Consider the following 26,554-nt stretch of genomic DNA (forward strand, 5'->3'; position numbering starts at 1 on the left):
TATATATATATATATATATATATATATATATATATATATATATATATATATATATATATATATATATATATATATAAAACCCTAACTCTATCCCTAACAGCTCTGGTCACATCCAACAGGTTTTAAGTCTTTATACTTCACTCATGCAAATACTCTGAAATTTACGGTTTCAACCTCATGGTGTTATTGGAGGACAGAACAAGACTTTATGACTTTTCTGAAACTTTTCACATTTTTTATTGTTATGCAGAAAATCAAGGTCAGTGAAGTTACCATATCCGGTTCCTGAAAACCACATGAGGTGAAAGGAACCTTTTAGAACTGTTGCTGTCACTGTAATATATGTCATATATGTCATATATGTAATATACGCCTAAATTACCAAAACTAGTCACCTGCCCGATATTGGCTGAAGGAACATATTGATCTTGTTGATTAGATAAAGGTGTCCTAACCCTGCAGAGCCAATATGAAACCAGTGGGTTTAAAGGGTTTATTAAATAAAGGTTCAGTGTTGCAGCAGATGGACCCAGTGGTTCAGAAAATGGACAGATGTCAGTCCCATCATCTCACCTCCTGCAGATACACCAGGACATGGTCATTGTTGTGCTCAACTCGATCCACCAGCACTGCACCTCGGAGCTGTGGGAACACAGTCATCACCATGGTTACCACTTATGAACTTCATTAAGTAGGAATAAAACACAAATAAAACACAAAGATGAACGAAAGGTGAAGACAAACCCCAGATTTAAACAGAACTTTCCAGAAGATCGAAAGCAGTGAGTGTTGGTTCATATTCTACATTAAATGCGACTTCTATCAGTTTTGAGTCTGAACTGAATGTGACCCTGAAGTGACCCACACGCACAAAAGAGGTCCTGAAGTGACCCACATGCACTAAAGAGGTCCTGAAGTGACCCTCCAACAGTTGCAAAATCTATGACAATGCACAAAAGCATGTGACAAACATTTCCCTCTGGTCCTATTTTCAGATACTCACAGCCTTCAGAGACTCTGGGTCTGGGACAAATCCAGACAGGATCTTAAAGTCCAGGATCACCATGTTAGTCACGTTGTGTTCGCCGCTGTATCTGTTCAAGAACACGGAGAGATCCCATGTATGATTCCAACCAAAGGTTAGTTAACCCTTTAACCCCTGAACCTTATGCAGCTAAATACAAAATAAACTGTAAATAAAATGAGTTTAGTTTCAAGTACACATGCACCTACTGTGCTGATACTTACAAGGACTTTGTTGTCAGGGTCAGTTTGGGTCTCTGAGTGCTGACGTCACAGTTTGCTTGTGGTTCCACTTCCACGCTGAGGGTGGAGGCAGCTTTAGGAGGTGGGATGTTGTAGTGAACAGAGACCTGGGGGCAGTGAACCATGTTCAGTCAACCCCCCCCCACAGATAAACAAACCCAGTGGATCACAGAGAACATAGAGGACTGTGAGGGTGCAGGTGTCAGCACAGCTCCCATATGCTGCGTTTCCACTACGTGGTATCGACTCGACTCAACTCGGCCGTTTTGCGTTTCCATTACGAAAAAGGACCTGGAATCTGGTACCGGGTACTAGTTTTTTGGTATCACCTCCGCTGAGGTTCTAGGACTGGGGGCCAGATACTACAATGTGACTTGCAAACACTGCAGACCACTGATTAGTCAGAGCTGACTCTGTGACCCACCGTTTTACAAAAAACAGATGTGGAAGTTTACAGTAAATATGTCGGTAGGTTGATGCACATGATGACAGCCCGTAAAACTACACCATGGTCGGTCGAGATTCAGTCTTTGGTGGACGACATAAAAATTCAGCATGAGCTTGACAAGACAACACGCAACGAGCGAGTTTATCAGCAACTCTGAGCAGACGACACGGAAGTAACGCACTGCATCGCTATGACGACCAGGTACTGTAAAGTGGGTAGTATCCTGTAATGGAAATGGTCTCCAGGAACAGGACCAGGTACCAGATTCTAGTCCAGCCAAGTCCAGTTGAGCTGGTTTCACATAGTGGAAACGCGGCAATAGACACAGCCTCCTCTGTCCTCCAGGTGCATTGTGGGAACAGAGACATGCATCCAGATGTCCCTCTGACATGAATGTATGGTTCATAAGAGGACAATGGAAAAATGAGAAGAGTCTTTGGAGGTGATGCGTTCACTGACCTGTACTGAGGCACATGCTGTGCCCGTCACCTCCACACCGTACTTCCCTGTTGCGTCCTGCAGCGCCCCCTCCTGGTACAGAAGCCTGTTGTTCTGGTTCACATCAAACACCATTTGGCCACTGGGAGACTGGACGGTCACTGAGCTGGACCCATCAGGACTGAAGACCAGAGTGGAGTACAGGGCCAGAGCCTGAAGAGCCACCACCGTGTCCTAAAACACACCATGTCCACACGTCAGCTACAGGACCGGCTGGGGCCTTGCTCAGGGGCACATCAACCAGCGATGTCCCCTTTGGGTTATGTGAAGTCACACGTCATCTCTTTGGGGATTGCACCTTTTGGTAGTTAAGTGTAATACTGCTGATGGCCTCTAGATGGCTCTGATAGACTGACACTGACACTGGTCTCCTTCACTTTCCTTCTAACACATGTTCTGCCCATGTTGAAATGATTCCTTTAATAATAACAGACAGTAAAACCACTGGGCTATTCCAACCTACTATAATGGACGTTCTGTGTCCGACGCGTGTCCGGATGTTTGTCCCAATGTTGCAACATGGGAGGGAGTACAAGTGCAATGCCACTGTTGCACCACAGGAGGGCGCTATCGTACAATGGCACCATGGGTACAATGCCGCTAGAACTGGATAATTACCGTTTTACAGAGTCAGACAGCTAGCATTTAGCACTGGCTAACTTCTGAAAGTCTGTGCTCCTGCAGCTCAACCTGTTTTGTCCAAATATGGTCACCTCTGGCTGCAGAAAACCCACATGATGACAGCTAATTTAAAAACTATTGGCCTGAAAATGGCAGTTCAGTAGCCAGCAGGTGACGGGGCTGATCCTCTGTGACGGGGCTGATCCTCTGTCTACTAATCTTATACAGTCTATGATACAATGACCCTTGCGTTGGACCTGGGTCTGGAGGTCTGGGTCCTGGACCAGTGATTGAGCAGTCCTTCATTTGCCTTTTTCTGCAGTACCTGTGTAGAAGAGAAGCCTCCGTAGTGGTTCTGCTGCTGCGTCAGCCACCTGACGATGCGGGCGGAGTAACCCAGGTCTTCATCGGTGGGAGAGGCGCTGAGTTTAGCCAACAGCACATATGAGCTGATCTCCACAGACAGAGACAGTGACGAGTCCTCCGAGGTCTGAGCCCAGTGAAGGAACCCTCCTACAACAACAACAACAGCACAGACACACTGAGACAACCTGAGACACACTGAGACAACCTGAGACACACTGAGACAACCTGAGACACACTGAGACAACCTGAGACAACCTGAGACAACCTGAGACACACTGAGACAACCTGAGACAACCTGAGACACACTGAGACAACCTGAGACAACTTGAGACACACTGAGACAACCTGAGACAACCTGAGACACACTGAGACAACCTGAGACAACCTGAGACACACTGAGACAACCTGAGACAACCTGAGACACACTGAGACAACCTGAGACAATCTGAGACACACTGAGACAACCTGAGACACACTGAGACAACCTGAGACAATCTGAGACACACTGAGACAACCTGAGACACACTGAGACAACCTGAGACAACCTGAGACAACCTGAGACACACTGAGACAACCTGAGACACACTGAGACAACCTGAGACAATCTGAGACCTTCACTGGAGGACAAAGCTTTGGGACCAACACACACCTTGACCTTGACCAGCTTTGTCCAGATGGTCCAGAAGCTGAGCTCGGGTGTCCATGTCCCCTGCCAGGGTGAAGACGTAGGCCATCAGAGCTGTAGTGTAGGTGTTCCTCAGGTCACTCATGGAGTCTCGGAGACAGGACAGACTCCTGTTGACCGCCGCGTCCTGCAGCAAAACCCCTCATCAGACACTAAAGGCGGATTTTAGCATCGATCCAACAGCAGCATTTACACTGATGGTAGTTCATTATGTAGAGCATGGATGTACACAATTCAACAGACACAGGAATGGAATGGAATGGAATGGCTGTCATGATGATTGCACAGGAAAATCCATATAAATATATATATATATATATATATATATATATATATATATATATATATATATATATATATATATATATGTGTGTGTGTGTGTGTGTGTGTGTGTGTGTGTGTACTCACATCTGCCGTCTTATCCATTTCCAGAAAAGCAGCGGTGATATAAGCAGTGAGAGTGACTTCATCAGAGACTCCGCCCTGGACAGACCAACAACAGCCGTACTCAAATATGGACAAACACATCTGTTACAGCTGAACAAACTCAAAGTTTACATCTGCATTTAATTCCAGTCACTGGGAAGCAACTAAAGAGCAACTCATGTTATCAGTGAATATAACATCCATCCATCCGTCCGTCCGTCCGTCCGTCCGTCCATCTGTCTGTCCCTCCCTCCTCCTTCCCCCAGGGTCAGTAGCATACCTTCCGTCCCCCTGTCCCTCTGTCCGTCACTCCCTCTCTCCTGCCGTCCGTCCCTCCCGTCTTCCTCCTTCATCTGTAACGTACCTTCCGTCCCTCCCTCTCTCCCTCCTTCCCTTCGTCCCTCCCTCCTCCATCCCTCCTTCATCTGTAACATACCTTCCGTCCCTCTGTCCGTCCCTCCTTCATCTGTAATGTACCTTCTGTCCCTCACTCCTCCCTCTTTCCCTCCTTCCTTCTGTCCCTCCCTCTCTCCCTCCCTCTCTCCCTCCCTCCCTCCTCCTCCCTCCTCCTTCCTCCAGGGTTTGTAACATACCTTCTGTCCCTCCGTCCCTCTGTCCATCCCTCCGTCCCTCCCTCCTTCATCTGTAACGTACCTTCATCCTGTTGTTAAATAGTCGTCCTATTGGTTCAAAACATCCATTTTCTTTCTGTTTGTCTTTCAACCATTCCTTGGACTCTTGTATCTTTGCCAGGTCGATGTAGACGAACGACTGCGCTTTTACGAAGGTTCTCATCACAAAAGCCGTCAACCTGAGGCACGGATACAAACGTCACACACACATTCACAGACGGTTCAACCGTGGTTCAGATTATCCAGACGTTGTCACCATGTGTTCCCTCGTCCGGTTCCAAAGGTGCTGTAGGCGCCGTCCTCATGTCTGTAGTTGAGCTGTCTCTGGTATCCTAGGCAACGGAAACATCAACATCAACTGTAACACACTCGACGAAGAAACTGTATTCACAGGATTACCATGACAACAATAGATGGGACCTGAACTCAGACCAAAAAAACCTGTCAGATACAGGTACAAGTACAAGTACAGGTACAAGTACAGGTACAAGTACAGGTACAAGTACAAGTACAAGTACAAGTACAGGTACAAGTACAGGTACAAGTACAAGTACAAGTACAGGTACAAGTACAGGTACAGGTACAGGTACAAGTACAAGTACAGGTACAAGTACAAGTACAAGTACAGGTACAGGTACAGGTACAAGTACAAGTGCAAGTACAGGTACAAGTACAGGTACAGGTACAAGTACAGGTACAGGTACAAGTACAGGTACAGGTACAAGTACAAGTACAAGTACAGGTACAGGTTTTGTTGTCGTTCTCATTGTTCTTGTCATTGTTGTTGTTATTTTCATTGTCATCGCTGTTATTGTTGTTGTCGTTGTCATTGTCGTTGCTGCTGTCGTTGTTGTCTGTCGTTGTCGTTGTTGTCTGTCGCTGTTGCCATTGTTGTCTGTTGTCACCGTTGTTGTCGTGGTCGTTGTCTGTCTTTGTTGTCTGTCGTTGTTGTCATTGTTGTCTGTCATTGTTATTGTTGTCTGTCGTTGTCATTGTTGTCATTGTTGTCTGTTGTTGCCGTTGTTGTCGTGGTTGTTGTCTGTCGTTGTTTGTTGTTGTTGCCATTGTTGTCTGTCGCTGTTGTCATTGTTGTCTGTCGTTGTCATTGTTGTCATTGTTGTCTGTTGTTGTTATGGTTGTTGTCTGTCGTTGTTGTTTTTGTTATTGTTGTTGTTGTCGTCTGTTGTTGTTGTCTGTTGTCGTTGTTGTCTGTCATTGTTGTCTGTTGTTGTTGTCTGTTGTTGTTGTTGTCTGTCATTGTTGTTGTTGTCTGTCGTTGTCATTTTTGTTATTGTTGTCTTTCGTTGTTGTTGTCTGTCGTTGTCGTTGTTGTCTGTCGTTGTTATCTGTCGTCGTTGTCTGTCGTTGTTGTCTGTTGTTGTTGTCATTGTTGTTGTTGTCTGTTGTTGTTGTCTGTCATTGTTGTCATATTATTGTCTGTCGTTGTTGTCTGTTGTCTGTCGTTGTCATTGTTGTCTGTCGTTGTCATCGTCTTTGTTGTGGTGTGGGTTTGAGACCTACCGCTGCTCAGGAAGGTGGAGGCCTTCTCTCTGACTCCTGGACTCAGCTGCTGCGTGTTGTTCAGATACTGGAGGATGTAGACGTTGGGGGCCATCAGGGCAATGTTCTGTTCTCCACATCCATACGGCATCTTCAACAGCCCGTCCGGGTTCTGCAAGGCCCGACCCAGGATGTCACCTGCACACAAACACCCACTCCATCACCCTGGAGCCACACCCACTGGAGTCACACCCACCCTGGAGCCACACCCACTGGAGCCACACCCACCCTGGAGCCACACCCACCCAGACCCACCGTCCTCCGTCACAGTCACAGAACATGTGACTGAATGTTCTGGTACAAACAGGAAGTCAAGTGTTTAGTCCGAACATGACGGCGGTGTGGATGGCATTGGGGGCCCATGGGGGCGGGCCAATGGGGGGTGGACTCATGGGGGTGGACCCATGGGAGTGGGCCCAGGGGTCCACCCACCACAGCGACATGTGGTCATTGAATAAGTGAAGTTGAATACCCAGCACTGATACTGAAGCTCTAGCAGATCCATGGATGACGTTCTGAGGGAGTTCCACCTGGACCTCAGCTGTCAAAGACCCTCCTGTGGAAACAGCACAGCCGTGGAAATACACTCAAGAATGAATCTGAGTCAAAGGGGACCAGCACCATTAGGTGGCTTCAATCTCATGCACTGGTACCTGGACTAACCAGTGCCTTAACCCACTTTATCCAGTTCACACAGTTTATCCAGATTACCCAGTTCACCCAGTTTATGTAGTTTATCCAGTGTATCCAGATTACCCAGTTTACCCAGTTTACCCAGTTTATGTAGTTTATCCAGTGTATCCAGATTACCCAGATTACCCAGTTTACCCAGTTTATGTAGTTTATCCAGTGTATCCAGATTACCCAGTTTACCCAGTTTATGTAGTTTATCCAGTGTATCCAGATTACCCAGTTTACCCAGTTTACCCAGTTTATGTAGTTTATCCAGTGTATCCAGATTACCCAGTTTACCCAGTTTATGTAGTTTATCCAGTGTATCCAGATTACCCAGTTTACCCAGTTTACCCAGTTTATGTAGTTTATCCAGTGTATCCAGATTACCCAGTTTACCCAGTTTACCCAGGGTTAGGGTTAAAATCTGAGTTATCAGTGAGCTTCAGATAAGCCGGCACTAATTGGTCCTGGATTTTATGTCCGTTTATTCTTTATGTACTCGTATACTTTGTGTACTTGCATACTTTATGTACTTTTATACTTTGTGTACTTGTATACTTTATGTACTTGTATACTTTGTGTACTTCCATACTTTACGTACTTTTATACTTTTTGTACTCATATTCTTTGCGTACTTTTATACTTTGTGTACTTGTATACTTTATGTCCTTTCATACTTGATGTAATTTTATACTTTATGTACTTTTATACTTTTTTTACTTGTATACTTTATGTACTTTTATACGTTGCGTACTTGTATACTTTATGTACTTGTATACTTTATGTCCTTCTATACTTGTGTTCCTCTGTTTCTGGTTGACATTGTACCTGTTGTGTGTCGTAGAAAAGGTCATTTTCATAAATAAATAAATGAATAAATAATTGTATAATTCACAGTAAATTCTGTTTTACTGACAGAAATGTTTTAAAAACCTTTGAAAATCAAAGTAGTGTCTGAATCTGACACAGACAGATTGGAGGGCGGAACCAGAGCAGGTCCAGTTTCCATTCATTTCCTCTGGTTCTGATCTGAACACACTGGTGTCCATATATGGGTTCTGATCTGAACACACTGGTGTCCATATATGGGTTCTGATCTGAACACACTGGTGTCCATATATGGGTTTGGGACTTTTGAAGGTCTGGAAGACAGTGTTTCCACAGATGGTCCAGACCTGCACAGGTACCCGGGTGCACTGAGGATCTGGACCAGAATTGAGACCAGATCCAGTCCAATCATTCTGAACATCAAAAGAGTGTAGTTTTTTTTTTTTTTATCACAGATTTCATTATGTGTATTATTTATTTATTTATTTATATATATTTATACTGAGCATTTTATTGTGTTTCTAAGTGTTTGATGTGTGTTTTTTAAATCAGTGCTTCATTATTTCATTTGTTCTTTAAACCCTTGATGTAAATGTGGACATGAGTTGAAGTCCAGGTTCCTCACACATGTCAAACCCATGTGTTGAAGTTCATCTGTAGCAGATCTTCTCCTTTACTTGTGCTCTTTTCATGACCTTCACTGACCTTTTGGACAGAGCAGCAGGTTGTGGACGTCGCTCATCTCCACTCCTTCAGCCTGATCCAAACACAGTGGAACAGTCAGACCACACCCACCGCACTGACAACACACTTGTACTCACACATGGCTCCGCCCCCTCTGCGCTGACCTTCACTAGGACAGACTTTGTGACCGTGTCGATGCGACCTCTGTCCGGAAAGTCCACTTCATTGGTACAGGAGACGTCAGAACCTGATGCTTCTGCAGTCACAGACACGTTCACAGACCCTGGAACACAAGACCACCTTTGAATATGAGGTCACACATCCAATTTAGACACATCATATATATATATATATATATATATATATATATATATATATATATATATATATATATATATATATATATATATATATAATACACTTGGGTTTGGACCAGGAAACCACTTCTACTGTTCAGATGAGGGTGGGGCCACAGACGCTCAGGGTCAAGGGTCATACTAGGGTTAGGAGCAGGACCAGGACCACAGTCAGGGTTAGGGCTAGGACCAGGGTTAGGGTTAGGGTTAGTCCATGAAAGTTGTGGGGGGTGGGTTAGGGTTACAGCAATGGCGATTTCTCTCAGACTGCAGTGGAAGCCCGGCTTCCCCTAAAATTCTAAAATTATGAAAATTAAATGGTTAAATCTGTTTGGTTGTGTTGACATTTCATTGACTACAAATGTGTTAGAACACGTTCATCTCAAACATGAGTTGGTTCAGAATCAGCTTTATCACAAACCAACAGACTGGCTGTTGTTCACTTCTCCTCCATTCCCGTGTCTGTTTTCTCCTCCATCTCTGCTCAGTGCATGTGTCTGCAGACTGTGTCCGTCTGTGGGCTTCAATGGGACTGAGTGGAACAGTTTTTTTCATCGCCTCAAAACTGGACGGTAATTGGATAAATGCCACAATGTTGTCCCGCCCCCGGACGCCGGGCGTCTCTGGGGGTGAATGGAGCTGTGGGCGGAGCTCGGCCGGGCCGGACACCAGAATCCCACGTGCTGATTGGAGGATCAGTCCAAAGGCTGAATCCTGTTTGATTGACAGCTGTTTTCAGATCTGCTCCTTCACTGACACAGTTCAGTTTAATACCGTCACACATTCTGCTGGGAAAGAGAGAGAGAAACCACTACCAAATTACTCGTTCATTTCTTTCACTGTAAATAAAACACACTCATTGGACTTCCTTGCTTCAGTTTAACAAAATTTCAGCGTTTTCTTGTTTCAGTTCCATAATTTAATCATTTCTTGTTCAGTTTAATCTGGTTTTGTAGATAGTTAAATCAGTCAAACTGTCAGCTCAGTGAAAGGAGCATCTGTAGTTTAAAAAGGCTGAAGTCTGACACCCACAATGCACTGGGCCAAGGCCGTCTGAGCAGACCAGCTCTGATGGACATTCAGAGGACACTGGTCCAGTCCTGGAAAAGACGCCTACTGGTACGATAAGGACACTGAGCATTTTCTTAAAAAGGAACGGAGGGACCAATGTATGTTTAATAACTTGACTTTTTTTTTTTTTTTTGATGTAAGCCGACAATGAGCTTCCCCTGTCTGAAAGACAAGCAGCCGCCACTGGGTTACAGTTAGGGTTAGGGTTAGTCTATGACAGCTGTGTGTGTGTGTGTGTGTGGGGGGGGGGGGGGGGCGCTTACACAGAACTAAAGCCTCTCAACAGTGTTTTTTTCTCAGTGGACGAAGGTTCCAATCATTTTCTTTCAGGATGTAGTGATTCAACTGGACATGAGACCTCAACGTCTGTAGCTTGTATTTCTGCCCCCCCCCCGCCCCACTCCAAAACATAGACACAAGTGGGTCCACCCAAATACTGATCAAATGTTGATGTGATGGAACCAGAATGAAAACAGGTTGAACCTAAGGCTGAGGCGTCCATGGTCCAGCTGAAGGTCCTGCGTTCTTTTCCACACAGACAGGACGAGTACTGGTCTCCTGACAGGGGGGTGAGGGTGTAGTCGGCAGAGGGGGTGGGGGTCACGGTGACCTGGTTCAGATGGACATTCAGTTTAGGACAGGACATGTCTTCATACAGTGGTCTAAGCCCCAGACAGACAGGTCCTGGACAGACAGGTGTGATCCCAGCCTAAGCTCCGCCCCCTCAACACTATGACCTCATGCTGTCTTTTCTCATATTATTGGTGTTATTTTTACTTTAAAACAGTGGCTGGTGTTGAATCTAAACCAGGGCTGTCAAACTCATTTTGGTTCAGTTCCATATTCAGCCCAATTTGATCTGCAGCAAGCCAGAACCAGTAAAATAATGACTTAATAACCTATAAATAATGACAAATCCAAGTTTTTCCATTTTGTTTTAGTCCAAAAAAAACCCCCAATTAAATTATGAAAATTTTTACATTTTACAAAAAAGATGTGAATAACCTGAAAAACCAGAAATTTCATTTGAAAAATTAGTGCAATTTTAACAATATTCTGCCTGGACTTATTATTTATACATGTACATTTACACACAGTGTTCCATAAACATTTGGTAACAGGCAGAATATTGTTAAAATTTTGGAGTTTGGAACTAAAATTTGAGCAATTTCTACAATATTACATCTCATTATTATTATTATTATTATTATTATTATTATTATTATTATTATTATTATTATTATTATTATTATCATCATCATCATTATGAACACAACTCCAGGTCACAGTGGATCCATAAATGCACAAAACATTTAGGAACAGGGAGAATATTGTTCAAATTGCACATTTCAGGTTGTTCATCTGTGTTTTTATTACCTCTGCCAAGGAGGTTATGTTTTTGCCAGGGTTTGTTTTTCTGTTTGTTTGTTTGTTTGTTTGTCTGTCCGTTAGTGTGCAACATAACTCAAAAAGTTATGGACAGATTTGGATGAAATTTTCAGGGTTTGTTGGAAATGGGATAAGGAAGAAATGATTAAATTTTGGTGGTGATCGGGGGTGGGGGGGCCCACGTTGGCGGAGGTCTGCGCTCTCCGAGTGCTTCTAGTTTATGTATTTATTTGCATTTTATTGTGAAAGAATGGTATTGTCAGTGCAAATATTTTCACAGTGTAATGTTATTTTTTTCACTTCAGTTTTTTCTACATAATTTTTCACAAAGAAAATTTGTAGTTGTCATTATTTCTGGGTTATTGTGTTGTTATTTTGACTGTAGATCACATTGGTCTGTGTGTGGAACCTGAACCAAAAGGATTTGGACAACCTGGACTGTTCAGGTTCATTTTTGCACTTTCATTCTGCAGGGCCGGAATGGAACCTTTGGGGGTGGGGGGGCACATGTTTGACACCTGTGATCTAAACACTCGGATCACCTTGAAACAGCTGTCCAGGTAGTTGAAGACCGTGGCCTTCAGCTGGAAGTTCTCCCCTCGGATGATGGAGTACGGGAGGCGGAGCTCCAGGAAGAACGGCTGGAAGACACGCAGCTGTGTGGGCGGGGCCAGACCAAAGCCCTGGGTCTGGGACAGACAGAAGACCTCTGACTGCCAGGTGGTGATGGTGTCAGGGACGGGTACGGACATGTCCCTGCGGCCGGACACTCTGGAAAACACACACACACACACATATACACACACACACACACACACACACACACATAGACATATATATACACATACATATATATACATACATATTTATACACACTCACACGCATACACATATACATACACGTACACACATATGTACACATACATATACACACACACACGCACACACACACATGCACACACACACGCACACACACACATATTAGGAATCAACGCTGTCCAGGTCGATATAAATGATATAAATTATATAAATGATATATCATAATACATTAGTCATAATCATATAATTTAACACATTGTACACTTTGTATAATAATAGATTATGAATTAATTGTGAATGATGGGACCTAAGATGGTGTCCTGAGGGATTCCATACTCAATTCAATGAAACATAAACTTACGATCAATAATAATAATAATGATGATCTGTAAACTGTTAACGGGCTAAATATTTGAATTCACCGTTATGTCCGACGGTGTCCATTTTTTAGTCGTAAAGTACCGTTGGAGTAAACTCACCCAACTTCCACCAGGTCCCATATCCAAGTTTCAGGGAAGAAAGTGCGGATGGTCTCTACTGGAGGTGGTGGAGGTGAATCGAAATGACCTTCCATAGCAACTTGAATCCCCCCAGTTACGAAAGTTCTTCTATATGCAACTCCACCTGGTCCAAAAACAGACCTCTATGAGACCTGGACAGAACTGAGGCTGGTACATGTGTTTCCACTGAGACAAAGACACTGACCGTAGGCAACGACCGCAGGGTGTCGGCTGTATTCATGTCCCATATACTTCAGGCACTCAGGGGTTCGAATCACCAAATTTGTTGCCATCTTTAAGCCCAAATTCTAGGTGGTTCAACGACATGCAGACATTAGCGTCCCCCTGAACCCTAACCCATGTTCCAACAGAACCCTTCTTATGTACTAATTGGATCAAAACAACTCCAAATATCTACCTGGAAAATGGTAAAAGGGTCGTCTTTGCCTGAGGGGTAGGGTGCAATGTGTCGTTTTGGTCTAACGACTAAGCATTCGGCAGGATCCTGAACATCCCTCGATATATATCTACTAGTGGAGAACAAGTCAAATATCTGAAAAGACACAAAGGGATTTCAAACATATGATTAGACAGTTTTATGAAACACAGCTGTGGAAACAATAGAAACAGCACTCTGAAAATAAGCCACTGTAAGTAGAAGTTCTGCGACACCGATCCATGGAACCAAAATACCATCAGGAAACTGTAGGGACAGTGTGAAAGAAGACAGGTACAGGTACGGGTACGGGTTAGGATTAGTGTGAAAGAAGATGGGTTAGGGTTAGGGTTTGTGTTTGTTAGTGTGAAACCCTAACCGGGCGTCAGTGTTGTTCAAGTTCCTGCTCCATTCAAATGCATATCACTGAATATAAATACTGACTCTGTTATGGATGAGATCATTTATCTGATGTGATCTACAGCAAATATTCAATAATATCAGATGAGTTGTGTAGCTCCTTTGTCCTCTGGAAACCACATATGTCTAAAGAGCTCAGGAAACAGGCCACTAGACCTTCAGGGGGTGGACAAGGGGAGGGGACGTTATATACTCTAGTAATCCCTTTTCCATTGGACATCTGCACAAAAGTTTACCAATATTTACTAAATGTCGAAAAAACAGAAGTGCATAATGTCAGTGTTTCCATTAAATCACAAATGCGATGATTTGTTTATTTATTATTGCGAGATGACACGAGGAGTCATTCCATAAACATGGCGACGAACGTAAATATGGTGTTGATTTACAGATATTTTCATTATTATTATATATTACCCTTCTATATCATACAAAATGTAAAAATGATGTGGTTTCCTGGTGCATCCAGACATACCCACACATTTTTCTTCTTCTTCTTCACTTGTTGTAACGTACGTCAACATCCGTTTTTTTAATTCACCTGGCTCTAGTTGCGAAAAAAGGTTTTTTCATTGCAGTTTTGTGTGATTTACCATTTGCACAATGCCCAAAAACCACCTCTTGCCAGCACAAAAACTGTGAATCAAAAAATTAATTTTGGCGAAATTGTCATTTTTCCATTGGATAAATTTTTATGCGTAAGTTACAGTATATCTGTGCAATTGGAGGGTCAATGGAAAAGTAACTAGAGTTGTCATGAGCTTTTTCACTCGTATTGTGCAGTAAGTACAGCCTGAACGCCCAAGAAGACTAAAGAAATACCAGGCTGACGCTGTGTGTGTGTGTGTGTGTGTGTGTGTGTGGGGGGGGGGGGGTACCATGGGTATAACCACAAACCCCCCCAGAGGATTGCCTCTGCTATAATCTATCCACCATAAGTGTTAGACAGTGGATGTGAACTCAGTCTGAGCTCCATGGACCTGATAGTGTCGAAGAATGAACCCACTGAACCCTGAACTCCACCTAGTGGATGAAAATGAGCCCATGTGAACTTTGGATGGGAGAACATGGACATGTGGAAGAACATCAATATGAACCACATTTGATCTCAGTCAGCCTATTATTGATGATTTCTGTCCAAAAAACACTGATGTTGAACTACAGCTCCCCCATGTGGATGACTGATAATACTGATAGAAGCTAAAGTCCATAGGTTCTTCCACGGGGGGGGGGGGGGGGGGGGGGGGTCTACTGTGTTGGTTATCAAGGAGAAGAACTCCTAAACTGTGGACTGAGATCCTGGTCCAGGACTAGATATGCTACCTTGTCTGCGGTCAGAGTCTTCCCTGGAGCCTTTATGAGGACGCTCTGGTCCACGGCGCTGATTCCACACAGAGAACCTGGATTGGCCGTCAAATGCAGGATGTTCTCCTCCCCTGGAACTGACAAAGACGGAGAAAACTCCAACGACACCTGAAGCACACACCAAACAAACCACAATCAAACAGTAACCGAAGAAGAAACAGTCACATCACATGATCAACACCAGAGCAGTGGAGACCAGAAGGTCCAGTATTTACAGCAGAAGGAGCGGTTACAGGTCAAATAGCAGCAAAAAAATCAGGTTTGGGCCACATTTGGCAGCAGTCTGAATGTAGCCCTAGTTATCAACAAACACCACGGAGATCCAGCGGCAGCAGATCTAGTGCTGTTTGGGGAAAACCATGATATTCCCGAAACTTGATTTTGAGGATATAAATATAAAACTAGAGAACCATGAAAATACAATAATACAAGAAGTGAGTTTGAATAAACCAAAGGCAGGAGTCTGTTGCATTGACAGAAGTCTGATGCAATGTGTTCGTACTTCAACTGGTTCAATGAGGACCTGCAGAAAACTGATTTGGACTGGTTCTGGGTCACTGTATCTTTGTATTTGTCATTCCTCCAAATCTTGGGGTTTGAAGTTTGAATGACATTAAATGAATATTTAATGCTACCAAGTGCAAAATCTTCAGTGTGATTTTGGAGGGATCAGGTCGACATGTATGACCTTCTGGAGTTAGAGCTACAGAACACATGACATTAATGAGCATCAGCTGTAAATGTGTAGAAACAACACAGCATCAGTACTAATGTTTGTGTGAACGCTCAGAAACATTCTAAATAATAGGAGTGTTCAAGGGTCCGACTGTAGAACTGAACCATGTTACATCAGTGCAACACGCAGTTTCTCCTACTCACATTATGACTGAAGCATTTCTCGGTGGAAAACGTAGCTTTATCAGCGATCACAAACCCGCTGGGGAGGACGGCGTAGGCCACCACCTCAAACTTTGGCGCCATCTCTGGAAGCACTTTCAATGTAAAGGACACCTCACCTTCAGTCACTGGAAAACACAAACCAGACGCTGTTTTCGACCACATTCTGTCTCAACATAGAACATCATTCATCCCAAAGAAAATTCTCTTAATGAGACAATGAACACAAAAATAAACAATGAACTGGAATAGTTACGATACATGAGTTAAGTACAAATTCACTGATAAATTGAAGTAAAACATGTTAAACCTAAAACCTGCAGGTGCTAACCCTTAGCTGACCTGATGATGGTTGAACCTGGACCGTGGTCTGTCCTTGTGTGATGATGCCTTGTCGAGACAGGACCTGGAAAACCACAGGAGACCTGATCCATCTACCACTCTGAACTGCTCTGGTTGGACTTAAACCCCATTTCTTCTACAATTATCCTCTGTATTCACAGGTAATAACGTTCAAACACCACTGACCAGGTACATCAGAGCCATGGGACTGGGCTGCTCTTTCACCACCGTGAACTGGATGGACAGCTGGTCTTCTGTGTCACAGCTCCATGTCCTGTCAGTCTTCTTCACCTTTAGAAAGCTGACTGTGTGATCATCCACAGAAGACTCTTGGGCCATGGAGATAGTGATATCTGCTGGTTCGAAGTAAGGAACTCTGTAAGTGGAGAACTGCGGGGACGGCACTTTGGTAACCTGGAGTTCACAAAAGAAACAGAATGAATCAAATGGATAAAGTCATATAAACATAGTTCTAGTATCTCGGTATGCCAGTGTCATGTTCTGAATCAGTCCCCAGTTGAATTTGGGAAGTTGTCAGGTTCTGCCTCTATGCTGTGTTCATACATCCACTGATGCTCTGGACACATCGTCAGCGATGTTCCTGGAATCATTCAGTGTTTGAGGCTTTTCAACATCATACACCGTCCTCCAGGTGACCCAGCTGGGAGTGATTGGACTCCAGCTTATGTTCAGATGGCTTAACTACCATGACTCCATGGCTCTCCTCTTTTGAGGCCACAGCCATCTTGACGCTCTCTCTGCTGCTTCGGTGGTTCTGTGGTTGGCTTTCCTTTTTCTTTCTCCCTCGACACCTAGAACACTGAAGGCTCTGGCCAAAGAACGGGCTGCAGAGCCTCTACATCCAACCTCCATTGGGAGGCACCTCTGGAGAGCTTTGGAGAACCTACTTGGAGAACCTCCTCTCAAAGGCTTCTTCAGGTGGTCTTTCATGGATCTGTCAGCTCCAGTTTCACAGCTTGTTTGGTGGACTCAAGGATGATGTCTGGTCTCAAGGTGGTGACTGTGATGTGGTTGGGAAACTTCAGCTGCTCGAGGTCCACCAACAGCTGCCAATCTTTTGCAGAGGTCAGGATTTGTGCAGATGTTCTTCTGGCAGAGGTTGCCCTCTCCCCAGCTCTGACAAAGGTGATGGATTTCTTGGAGGGTCAGAGCTCCTTGGCCCACACAAGTCCAGCGCTGATGGCTTCAGCAATGGTGCTTAAGGACCTGGTCATGGCTCCAACAGTACCATCCATCTCCAAGTGCCCTAGTACAGCAGCTGAGAATATGTTCCAGGGTTCCTCACTTGGAACATAAAGGGCATGCTGGTGTCTCTGCTTTGCCTCATGTGTGCAGGTTTTACAGAGGAATTTGATGCGCTGAGGCTCAGCTTTCCAGAACTCAGTCCAGGTGACTCTCCTCTCGACCGCATTCTCCCATCTGTTCCATCATCCCTGCTGTTTCATCTCAGCTGCGTTGCAGGATCTTGACTCCTCCACTGCTGTTCTCACCTCATCCTGAGCAAGGTACTGTCTTTCCTTCCCTTGGTGTTCATTTAGGGAGTTGGAAAGGATCCAAGCCCTGCAGGACTTCATCTGACCACTCCCACCAGGCTCCTGTGATGCAGCCTTGCCTCTGCATCTTGGACAGCATCCTCCACCCTCCAATTCCTGCCAGTTCTCACTTGGATTCCAGCTTTGGCCACCTTTGGATCACTTGAGTCCCTGTACGCCACCACTTCTCTAGCTCTACATACCTTGAATTTCTTTTCCAAGGATTTCAAGGACAGTTGCAGCTTAGGCTGCTCAGGCACTTGGGCAACCCAAGCCATCTCTGGAGATAAATATTGACCTTCCCCTCTAGGGCCTCCACAGAAGTGATTGGGACAGCATAGACAAGGAGGGGCCACAGGATCCTGGGGAGGATGTCATATTGATAGACCCAGGCTTTGAACTTTCCAGACAGGCCAGACTTGTCCACTGATTTCAGCCAGCCATCCAACTCAGAGCAGGTTGACTGGATGGATGTCATGTGTCTCAGAGTGCTGTCAAAAACCTTGCCCAAGCTCTTGACCGGCTCCTCTGCGATGGTTGGAATGGGTGAGCCTGCAATGTCAAATCAGAAGTTGTCCTCCACCCTTTCTTACCTCAGCACTATGGATCTGGACTTAGTAGATTTGAAACGCATCCAGGCGCACTCCACTAGCCTTCGGAGTCCCTTCAGAATCCACCGGTAGCCTGGGGTTAGTTCTGTTGTGACTGTGAGGTCGTACATGAATGCAGTGATGGGTGGTTGCTGCTGTCCTGAATTCATTCAGGGCCCTCTGCATTCTTGTTCAACAGACATACACTATATTGCCAAAAGTATTTGCTCACCTGCCTTGACTCGCATATGAATTTCAGGTCCATCCCATTCTTAGTCTATGGGTTCAGTCTGACGTGGCTCCACCCTTTGCAGCTCTAACAGCTTCAACTCTTCTGGGAAGGCTGTCCACAAGGTTTAGGAGTGTGTTCATGGGAATTTTGGACCATTCTTCCAGAAGCACATTTGTGAGGTCCCACACTGATGTTGGACAGAAGGCCTGGCTCTCAGTCTGCGCTCTAATTCATCCAAAGGTGTTCTATGGGGTTGAGGTCAGGACTGTGTGCAGGCCAGTCCAGTTCATCCACACCAGACTCTGTCATCCATGTCCAAATGGACCTTGCTTTGTGCACTGGTGCACAGTCATGTTGGAAGAGGAAGGGGCCGGCTCCAAACTGTTCCCACAAAGTTGGGAGCATGGAATTGTCCAAAATGTCTTGTTCTGCTGAAGCATTCCCAGTTCCTTTCACTGGAACTAAGGGGCCCAGCCCAGCTCCTGAAAAACAACCCCACACCATAATCCCCCCTCCACCAAACTTTACACTCGGCACAATGCGCTCCCACAAGTATCGTTCTCCCGGCGACCGCCAAACCCAGACCCGTCCATCAGATTGCCAGATGGAGAAGTGCGATTGGTCAGTCCAGAGAAGGCTCCTCCTCTGCTCTAGAGTCCAGTGGCAGCGTGCTTTACACCACTGCATCCACCGCTGTGCATTGCACTTGCTGATGTATGGCTTGGATGCGGCCGCTCGGCCACGGAAACCCATTCCATGAAGCTCTGTGCGCACTGTTCTGGAGCTAATCTGAAGGACACATGAAGTTTGGAGGTCTGTACCATTGACTCTGCAGAAAGTCGTCCACCTCTTCACACTCTGCGCCTCAGCATCCGCTGACCCCGCTCCGTCAGTTTCCGTGGCCTACCACTGCGTGGCTGAGTTGCTGTCGTTCCCAAACACTTCCACTTTCTTATAGTCCAGTTGACAGCTGACTGTGGAATATTTAGGAGCCAGGAAATTTCACCACTGGATTTGTTGCACAGGTGGCATCCTATCACAGTTCCACGCTGGAATTCACTGAGCACAAGCTTTAGGAGTATGTTCATGGGAATTTTGGACCCTTCTGTCACAAATGTTTGTAAAAGCAGTCTGCATGCCTAGGTGCTTGATTTTACACACCTGTGGCCATGGAAGTGATTGGAACAGCTGATTCTGATTATCTGGATGGGGGAGACAATACTTTTGACAATATAGTGTAGTTACCTGTTCGAGTCCTGTTTCGTGTAATTGGATGCATTTAAAGTCACTTACATGGAGGTGGGCGTTGCCGCTGTACTTGGACATATTGAGCCTGAACGTGGCGATGCCGTTGACATCAGTGGTGAGGTTCTGCAGAAGTTGACGGGACCATCTGTCGCCATCGAACAGGTACACAGGTGAGTCTGGAATGGGGGTGTTATTGTAATAAACTGCACGAACCTGATGGAGACAAAACATATGAGGAAGGATGTGGATGCAGGGACTTAGAACCGGGTTAGGACATGAAAAAAAATAAAACTGACCTGGACACTCAGAATGATTTCAGTAACAAAGATTAACTAAAAAACTAACTTAAAAAACAACACCCCCCCCCCCCGAAAACTGAGAGAACACACACTGTGACTTAATAATGACTCAGTTGAAGACAATTTTGAACAAATATTACATCAAATGAAGTATTTTATTTATTTCATTTATTGATTATATTTTCAACAATGTCGAGTAACACAAAAAAAGAAAGATGGATATAATTAATTCCACTGAATCAATATTTTCTTAAAGTAAAGTTTGATGAGAAACAGTAATGTTTATTGATAATTTCAAAGTTCTTCCTGTACAAACTGTGATGTCTTACATTTATTTATAATGAGCAACTAAAAAACTTGGTAAATCTTGTGAAAAATCTCAGATAAATTGATAAATGTACAAATGAATGGATGGTTTCAGCAAAGTGATATTGAGTATAGTTATGGGTAATAAAAACCAGAAGGTCTCAAGTTTTTTGTTAAATACTTAGTAAAGCTAATTTAAAATCAATTAAACACATTTTTAGAACATAACTGATGTGAAATAAACAGAAAATGTTTTATTTAAATATTTCATACTTTGCTTTTGTTTTTCTCTTTTCCTTCAGTCTGTTCTTCCATCAACATTCTCTTGTAGTTGCAACAAAACACTTGAGTTTTTACAAAATGTATTTTAATTAATATATTTCAACTTTAAAACTACATTTCAAAGCAACGGGTCATTTTTATTAGTGCACAGCCAAACCAGAATGGTTATGTTTTCTACAGCTGAATTGGTGTTGATTTGGATGTTGTTTTTACACTCCTGCAGTGTTAGTCGGTCTGTGGGCGGAGCTAATCACACACTAGTAATGGGCTCAAGGGGGCGTGTCCTGGAGGATGTGACGCTGTAACACCATAAGTACACGGTCCATGACACTTTGGACTTGATTTAGTTTTCCAACGTTAAAGGTTCACGCTGTAAAATATCTTTGTGTAATAAACGATGGCGCGATAAATCATATTTCATGTCATGCATTTTTTATCCTACAACATCACGTAAATCAAAGCTTTCCTCGTAATACGCAAAAAGACTAAATCAGCCATCACTGGAGCTTGACTGGACCAGGTCTAAACTAAACTACATCTAAAATAATTAGACCGGCTCAATATGTAAAGTGTCATAAGATAACTTTTGTTATGATTTGCACTAAATAAATAAAATTTGATTGATTAATTAACCTTCTGCACTTAAAATGCTATAGCGCTTTAGAAACTCTGTCAAATACTAAATGAACCAAAAGTCACTGACTAAATAAGAAATGAAGAGTTTTCAAATATCTCTGACAGTTTTCCTTCCACTTACTTTTCCTTCTAAATTGGATCCTTGTTCATAAATGGTCGGTGTGTCTACGAAGGCCAGTCGTCCAACCACGTAGGAAATCCCGATGCGTTTAACTCCTGAGTGTTCAATACCTGGAAAAAGACAACAAATTAAATACTAACATGCTCTTTCTTTAGAAAAAAATTAGATTATTAGCTTCATAGCATAAATGCCTAAGTAATATTTTTGGCCAAATTGTGGCCAAAACTATCCACTAGTTACTGATGCTAATGCTAATGCTAATGCTAATGCGTGCTCGCCTGTTCCTTCCTCCTCCACTTTGGCCGTCAACTCCAGGTCATCGTTCAGGACTTTTTGGTCCAGTCTGGTGAAGGTGGACATGGGGACGGTGACGACGGTGCAGCCCCGCTCATCTGTCTGGACGTTCAAACACATGTTGTACAGTTGTGTTACAGAGCAGAGCGGACGTCAGCGTCACATCTGGATCTGTACCTGTTTGGTTTCCTTAAAACATGGAGCCGTGACCTCCAGGTCGTCAGGGACGGACAAACGAGTCCGCAGAGGACGACACATGTCCACCTTCACACTGGCAGGAACCGGCTGTCCAAAAGTGTACCTGAAACACACACACACACACACTGACATTACACACACACACATACACACACACACACACACACACACACACACACACACACACACACTGACATCACACACACACTGACATTACACACACACACACACACACACACATACACACACATACACACACACGCACACACACACACACTGACATTACACACACACACACACACACACACACTGACATTACACACACACACACATACACACACACACACACACACACTGACATTACACACACACACACATACACACACACACACACACACACTGACATTACACACACACACACACACACACACTGACATTACACACACACACACATACACACACACACACACACACACACACATACACACACACACACACATACACACACACACACACACACACACACACACACACACTTACGTTGCACATATCTCAGCTGTGACTTCCTCCTGGTCGATGCTCACTTCTGCAGACGTGTTTATTTTCACCTCAAACTTTGGCAAAACTTGGGACAGAATGAGGTGGTTAGGAATGAAACGGCTCAAATGGAACGTTTCACACACGGTCAAAAGGCTTTTCATGTTTTCCATTAGAAAAGGTCATTTTAACCCTCACACATCCAAGGACAGCCTGGATTTTTAAAATTCTTTTTTTTCACTTTTAAATGTATCTTTTTAAATAGAATTAACGCAAAACCCACCCACCAACCGACCATCCAACCAACTGACCATCCAACCAACTGACCATCCAACCAACTGACCAACCAACCAACCGACCATCCAACCAACTGACCAACCGACCATCCAACCAACTGACCAACCTACCCACCCACCAACCAACTCCTGTTACTGTTCCTGTTCTTTCGTATAAGCTGGTTGGTTTGATCGTAGAACCTTCTGTGTGAACGTACCGTACTTCTCCACCCTGAAGTTGTGGTATTTCTTCTTGTGCCCGCTGACCACAGTGATGGTGTAGGTTCCTTCTCTGGCCTCGGAGTTTAATGTATAAAAACGCTGCAGTATTTGACTCTGTGTGGTTTCATCCAACCACTGGCCGATGCGATTGTTATGAGGATCCTGTTGAATTCCAAACAGGTCCAATTCAACAGTTCAACACAATCTGAAATGTTTTCAGTCTTTACAGTTTTAACTCCAGATACTTTAAATGTCTGTGTTTGGACTTTAGCTCCAGTGGATTTCAGACAAATTATCCACTTTATTTATCTTTAACTTGCATCATTTTAACAAACATCAGTGCTGGATTTCATGAGAACAAGTAAACACTGAAACCACACAGATGAAAATGACACAACCAGGCAAACCTCAAGTAAGAGATGCAACAAATATACAGCAACAAAACAACACAAGTGGGAAAGAGGCAACAACATCAAAATAAACCAACAAAAAAACTGATGCTGAAAGACAAAAAAATGACAACAAAGTGTTAGAACATGCAACGAACGTACAAAAATACAACTGAAATATAACCAAAACAACACAAGACGGAACATGAAGCAACGAAACTAAGCAACATAACAACACCAAAAGATCAAAACACGACAAAACTGACACAAGATGCAGGTAAAACCAAAACAATGCAACAAGATGAAACAAACAACGACAACAGCAACAATAGCAATGACAACAACTATAGTGATGGCAGCAACAACAACTACAGCAACAACCACAACATCAACCACCACAACCACAACAACTTTACTGTACTTCTACAGATATACTTTACTGTACTCACACAGATATACTTTACTGTACTTCTACAGATATACTCTACTGTATGTGTACTTCTACTCATGGATCAGTGTGTGTACTTTAGTGAATATACTTCAAATCCTGATACCTGGTACTTATGATATTACAGTCAAGTGTCCTTACCTCCAGTTTAATGGTGTCATACTAGAAAACAAACAGAAATAATGCCGTTAATTCCAGGACCTGTTGGATCGTATCAGTGTCACTGAGGCCATGGATACAGATTCATAAGTATAGGACTATGATTATCCAAATAATTACAATATGAATGTGGTTTTTACTGCCACACACAGCTGTTTGAGTAGGATGGGAATGGTTTGGTGTCATTTTATCATGATTGTTCTTTTTTGAAGGGTTCTGGTTTTGATCCAGATCCTGGTCTGGAGGCGATAAGTTGAACAGAGAGCATCAGATGAACAGGATAAAAAAGGCTGACCTTCCTGAACGCAGGTCGGAGGTGGGAGTCGAGGGTGACCACTCTGAAATGGACTGAAAGAAATGGACAAAACATCAAGTAAAAGATCTGAAGAGCAACCAGGTGTAGAAAAAGTACAGTAATTTGAGACGTTTATGTTAACGTGTCTGTTTGAAATGTTTTTGTGAAATTTAAAGCTTGAATAAATATTCAGATTAAACAGACACCGACCCCGTTTACACTGATCAGTATCTGATTGTTGACCAGGTAAACAGTCTAATCGGATGTGTTTGATCAGCTCACAGCAGTAATCTGATTACCCCTGGGACTGGGACACTGCCGGAGCCTGGACCCTGCTAACCCACACCAGACCTTTTCAAAAGTTGGACACTGCACCCCCCACCCCCCCCCCAATGGAATGTCCTACAAAACAACCTAAATCTATTTGAACATGTTACTATAGGTGAATTTAAAGGTATTTTAAAGGAGCATGAAATCAATGAGCTTGGTCATTTTAAATGTTTTTAAATGAGCACTTTTGTCGCTATGGTTGGTAAGGTTTGTATAATGTGTTGATTCTGTTTTGTCTTGTCAGAAAGTGTGTGTTATGCAAGATTTGTAATCTAAGCTTTTTTACCTGGTTTAATAAATAAAGGACATATATATATATATATATATATATATATATATATATATATATATATATATATATATATATATATATTGATATATTCTCAATCAGATGAACAGAGCTGGGTTAGTCCTAGTCCTCCACATCTTTCTGCATGTAGTAAACAGGTTCATCTGGTTTATTTAGTTCAGTTACATCTGAACATGTGGAAAAACTGTTTTCAAATAAAACATAACAGGAGACAATTGGAAGTTGGATTGTACGTCACTACGTACATACGAACTCTAAATCTGATAATGGACTGAAATGTGGTAACCAGGGTTTATAGATGATCCTATCTGTGAAGTGTGTGTGAAGGCGTCAGATGTGTGATCAGATATGGGCGTGGCTGCTGTGATCAGATGTGGGCGTGGCTGCTGTGTCACCTGTTTGTCCTGGAAGGTAAATGGGTTTATCCGTTTGGATGAACGTCTCTGTCTGTTGCTGTCGGATCTTGACTTTGGTGACTTGTTTGGAGTGAAACGTTTCTCCACTTACTTCCACCACAAAGTTTTGCACTTCTTCCTTTTCCAGTGACGGAACCTGTCACAGACATAGATATGCATTTACTACAGACACCTGCCAATGGGAGGCTTTGGCCACGCCCACAGACATATCCAGTGGAAACACCCACCTGGAAGCGAGTGCAGGTGTGGAAGTCGGTGTCGGAGATTCGGCGCAGGAGGAGGGACTTCCTGTCTCCAGACTCCAGACTGACGCTCACGTCTAACGTCTCATTGGGCTGAAGGAGACTGACACAGAACTGCTGCTCAGATCCAGCCTCCAGATAGGCCGGAACCGGAACCAGGAACCGCCTGTGGACGGACGGGATGGGAAACAGGATCAAACGGACCAGAAGACAGAACAGAACACTGAATATGGTCCAGTCTGATCGAATCCAAAATGACCTGATCTGAAACTAATCTGATTTAATCTAAACTCATCTAGTCTAGTCTAATCAAATCCTGTGGGTTAGTTAAACCTGTGGGTTAGTTAAACTGTGGGTTAGTTAAACTGTGGGTTAGTTAAACCTGTGGGTTAGTTAAACTGTGGGTTAGTTAAACCTGTGGGTTAGTTAAACTGTGGGTTAGTTAAACTGTGGGTTAGTTAAACTGTGGGTTAGTTAATATTACAAATGTTTAGTTTATTTTTTTATATAAAGTGTTCGTTTACAGACCAAAGAGGATCCAAAAACAGTTCCAGTTGAACTTACGGTCCCGTCGAGGCTCCATCCAAACAAATCCACCTGAGGACCAGGACCAGGGTCCACGTCCAGAACCACTGCCCAGGACCATCCATGGCAGACTCAGACCAGGACCCGACTGAGACCACTTACATAGACCCTGGTCAAAGACACACAGACCCGCCCACACACACACACACAACACACAAAACACACAAACCAGCCCACGCACACACACACAACACACAAAACACACAAACTAGCCCACGCACACACACACAGACACATACACAATAACACACAAAACACACAAACTAGCCCACGCACACACACACACAGACACATACACAATAA

The 26,554-nt window shown here is 43.7% G+C and overlaps 1 protein-coding gene across 1 annotated transcript; it reads right to left on the minus strand.

Moving 5' to 3' along the window:
- Window positions 1-564: 564 nt before the first annotated feature.
- LOC115431218 (alpha-2-macroglobulin-like) lies at window positions 565-26,316 on the minus strand. Its single transcript, XM_030151447.1, is given in 32 exon segments — window positions 565-642; window positions 1,004-1,094; window positions 1,249-1,373; window positions 2,174-2,386; window positions 3,159-3,346; window positions 3,849-4,011; window positions 4,293-4,367; window positions 4,965-5,121; window positions 5,199-5,274; window positions 6,464-6,640; window positions 6,975-7,058; window positions 8,711-8,762; window positions 8,854-8,972; window positions 10,600-10,726; window positions 12,048-12,276; window positions 12,804-13,132; window positions 13,243-13,377; window positions 15,004-15,153; window positions 15,925-16,070; window positions 16,285-16,348; window positions 16,471-16,698; window positions 19,953-20,120; window positions 21,552-21,661; window positions 21,830-21,947; window positions 22,023-22,146; window positions 22,584-22,668; window positions 23,074-23,239; window positions 24,056-24,076; window positions 24,369-24,421; window positions 25,404-25,560; window positions 25,652-25,832; window positions 26,231-26,316. Coding segments are annotated over 32 exon segments (4,275 nt in total).
- Window positions 26,317-26,554: the final 238 nt, after the last annotated feature.

Source organism: Sphaeramia orbicularis, chromosome 13, assembly GCF_902148855.1.
Source record: "Sphaeramia orbicularis chromosome 13, fSphaOr1.1, whole genome shotgun sequence".
In the NCBI taxonomy this organism is placed as follows: Eukaryota; Metazoa; Chordata; class Actinopteri; order Kurtiformes; family Apogonidae; genus Sphaeramia; species Sphaeramia orbicularis.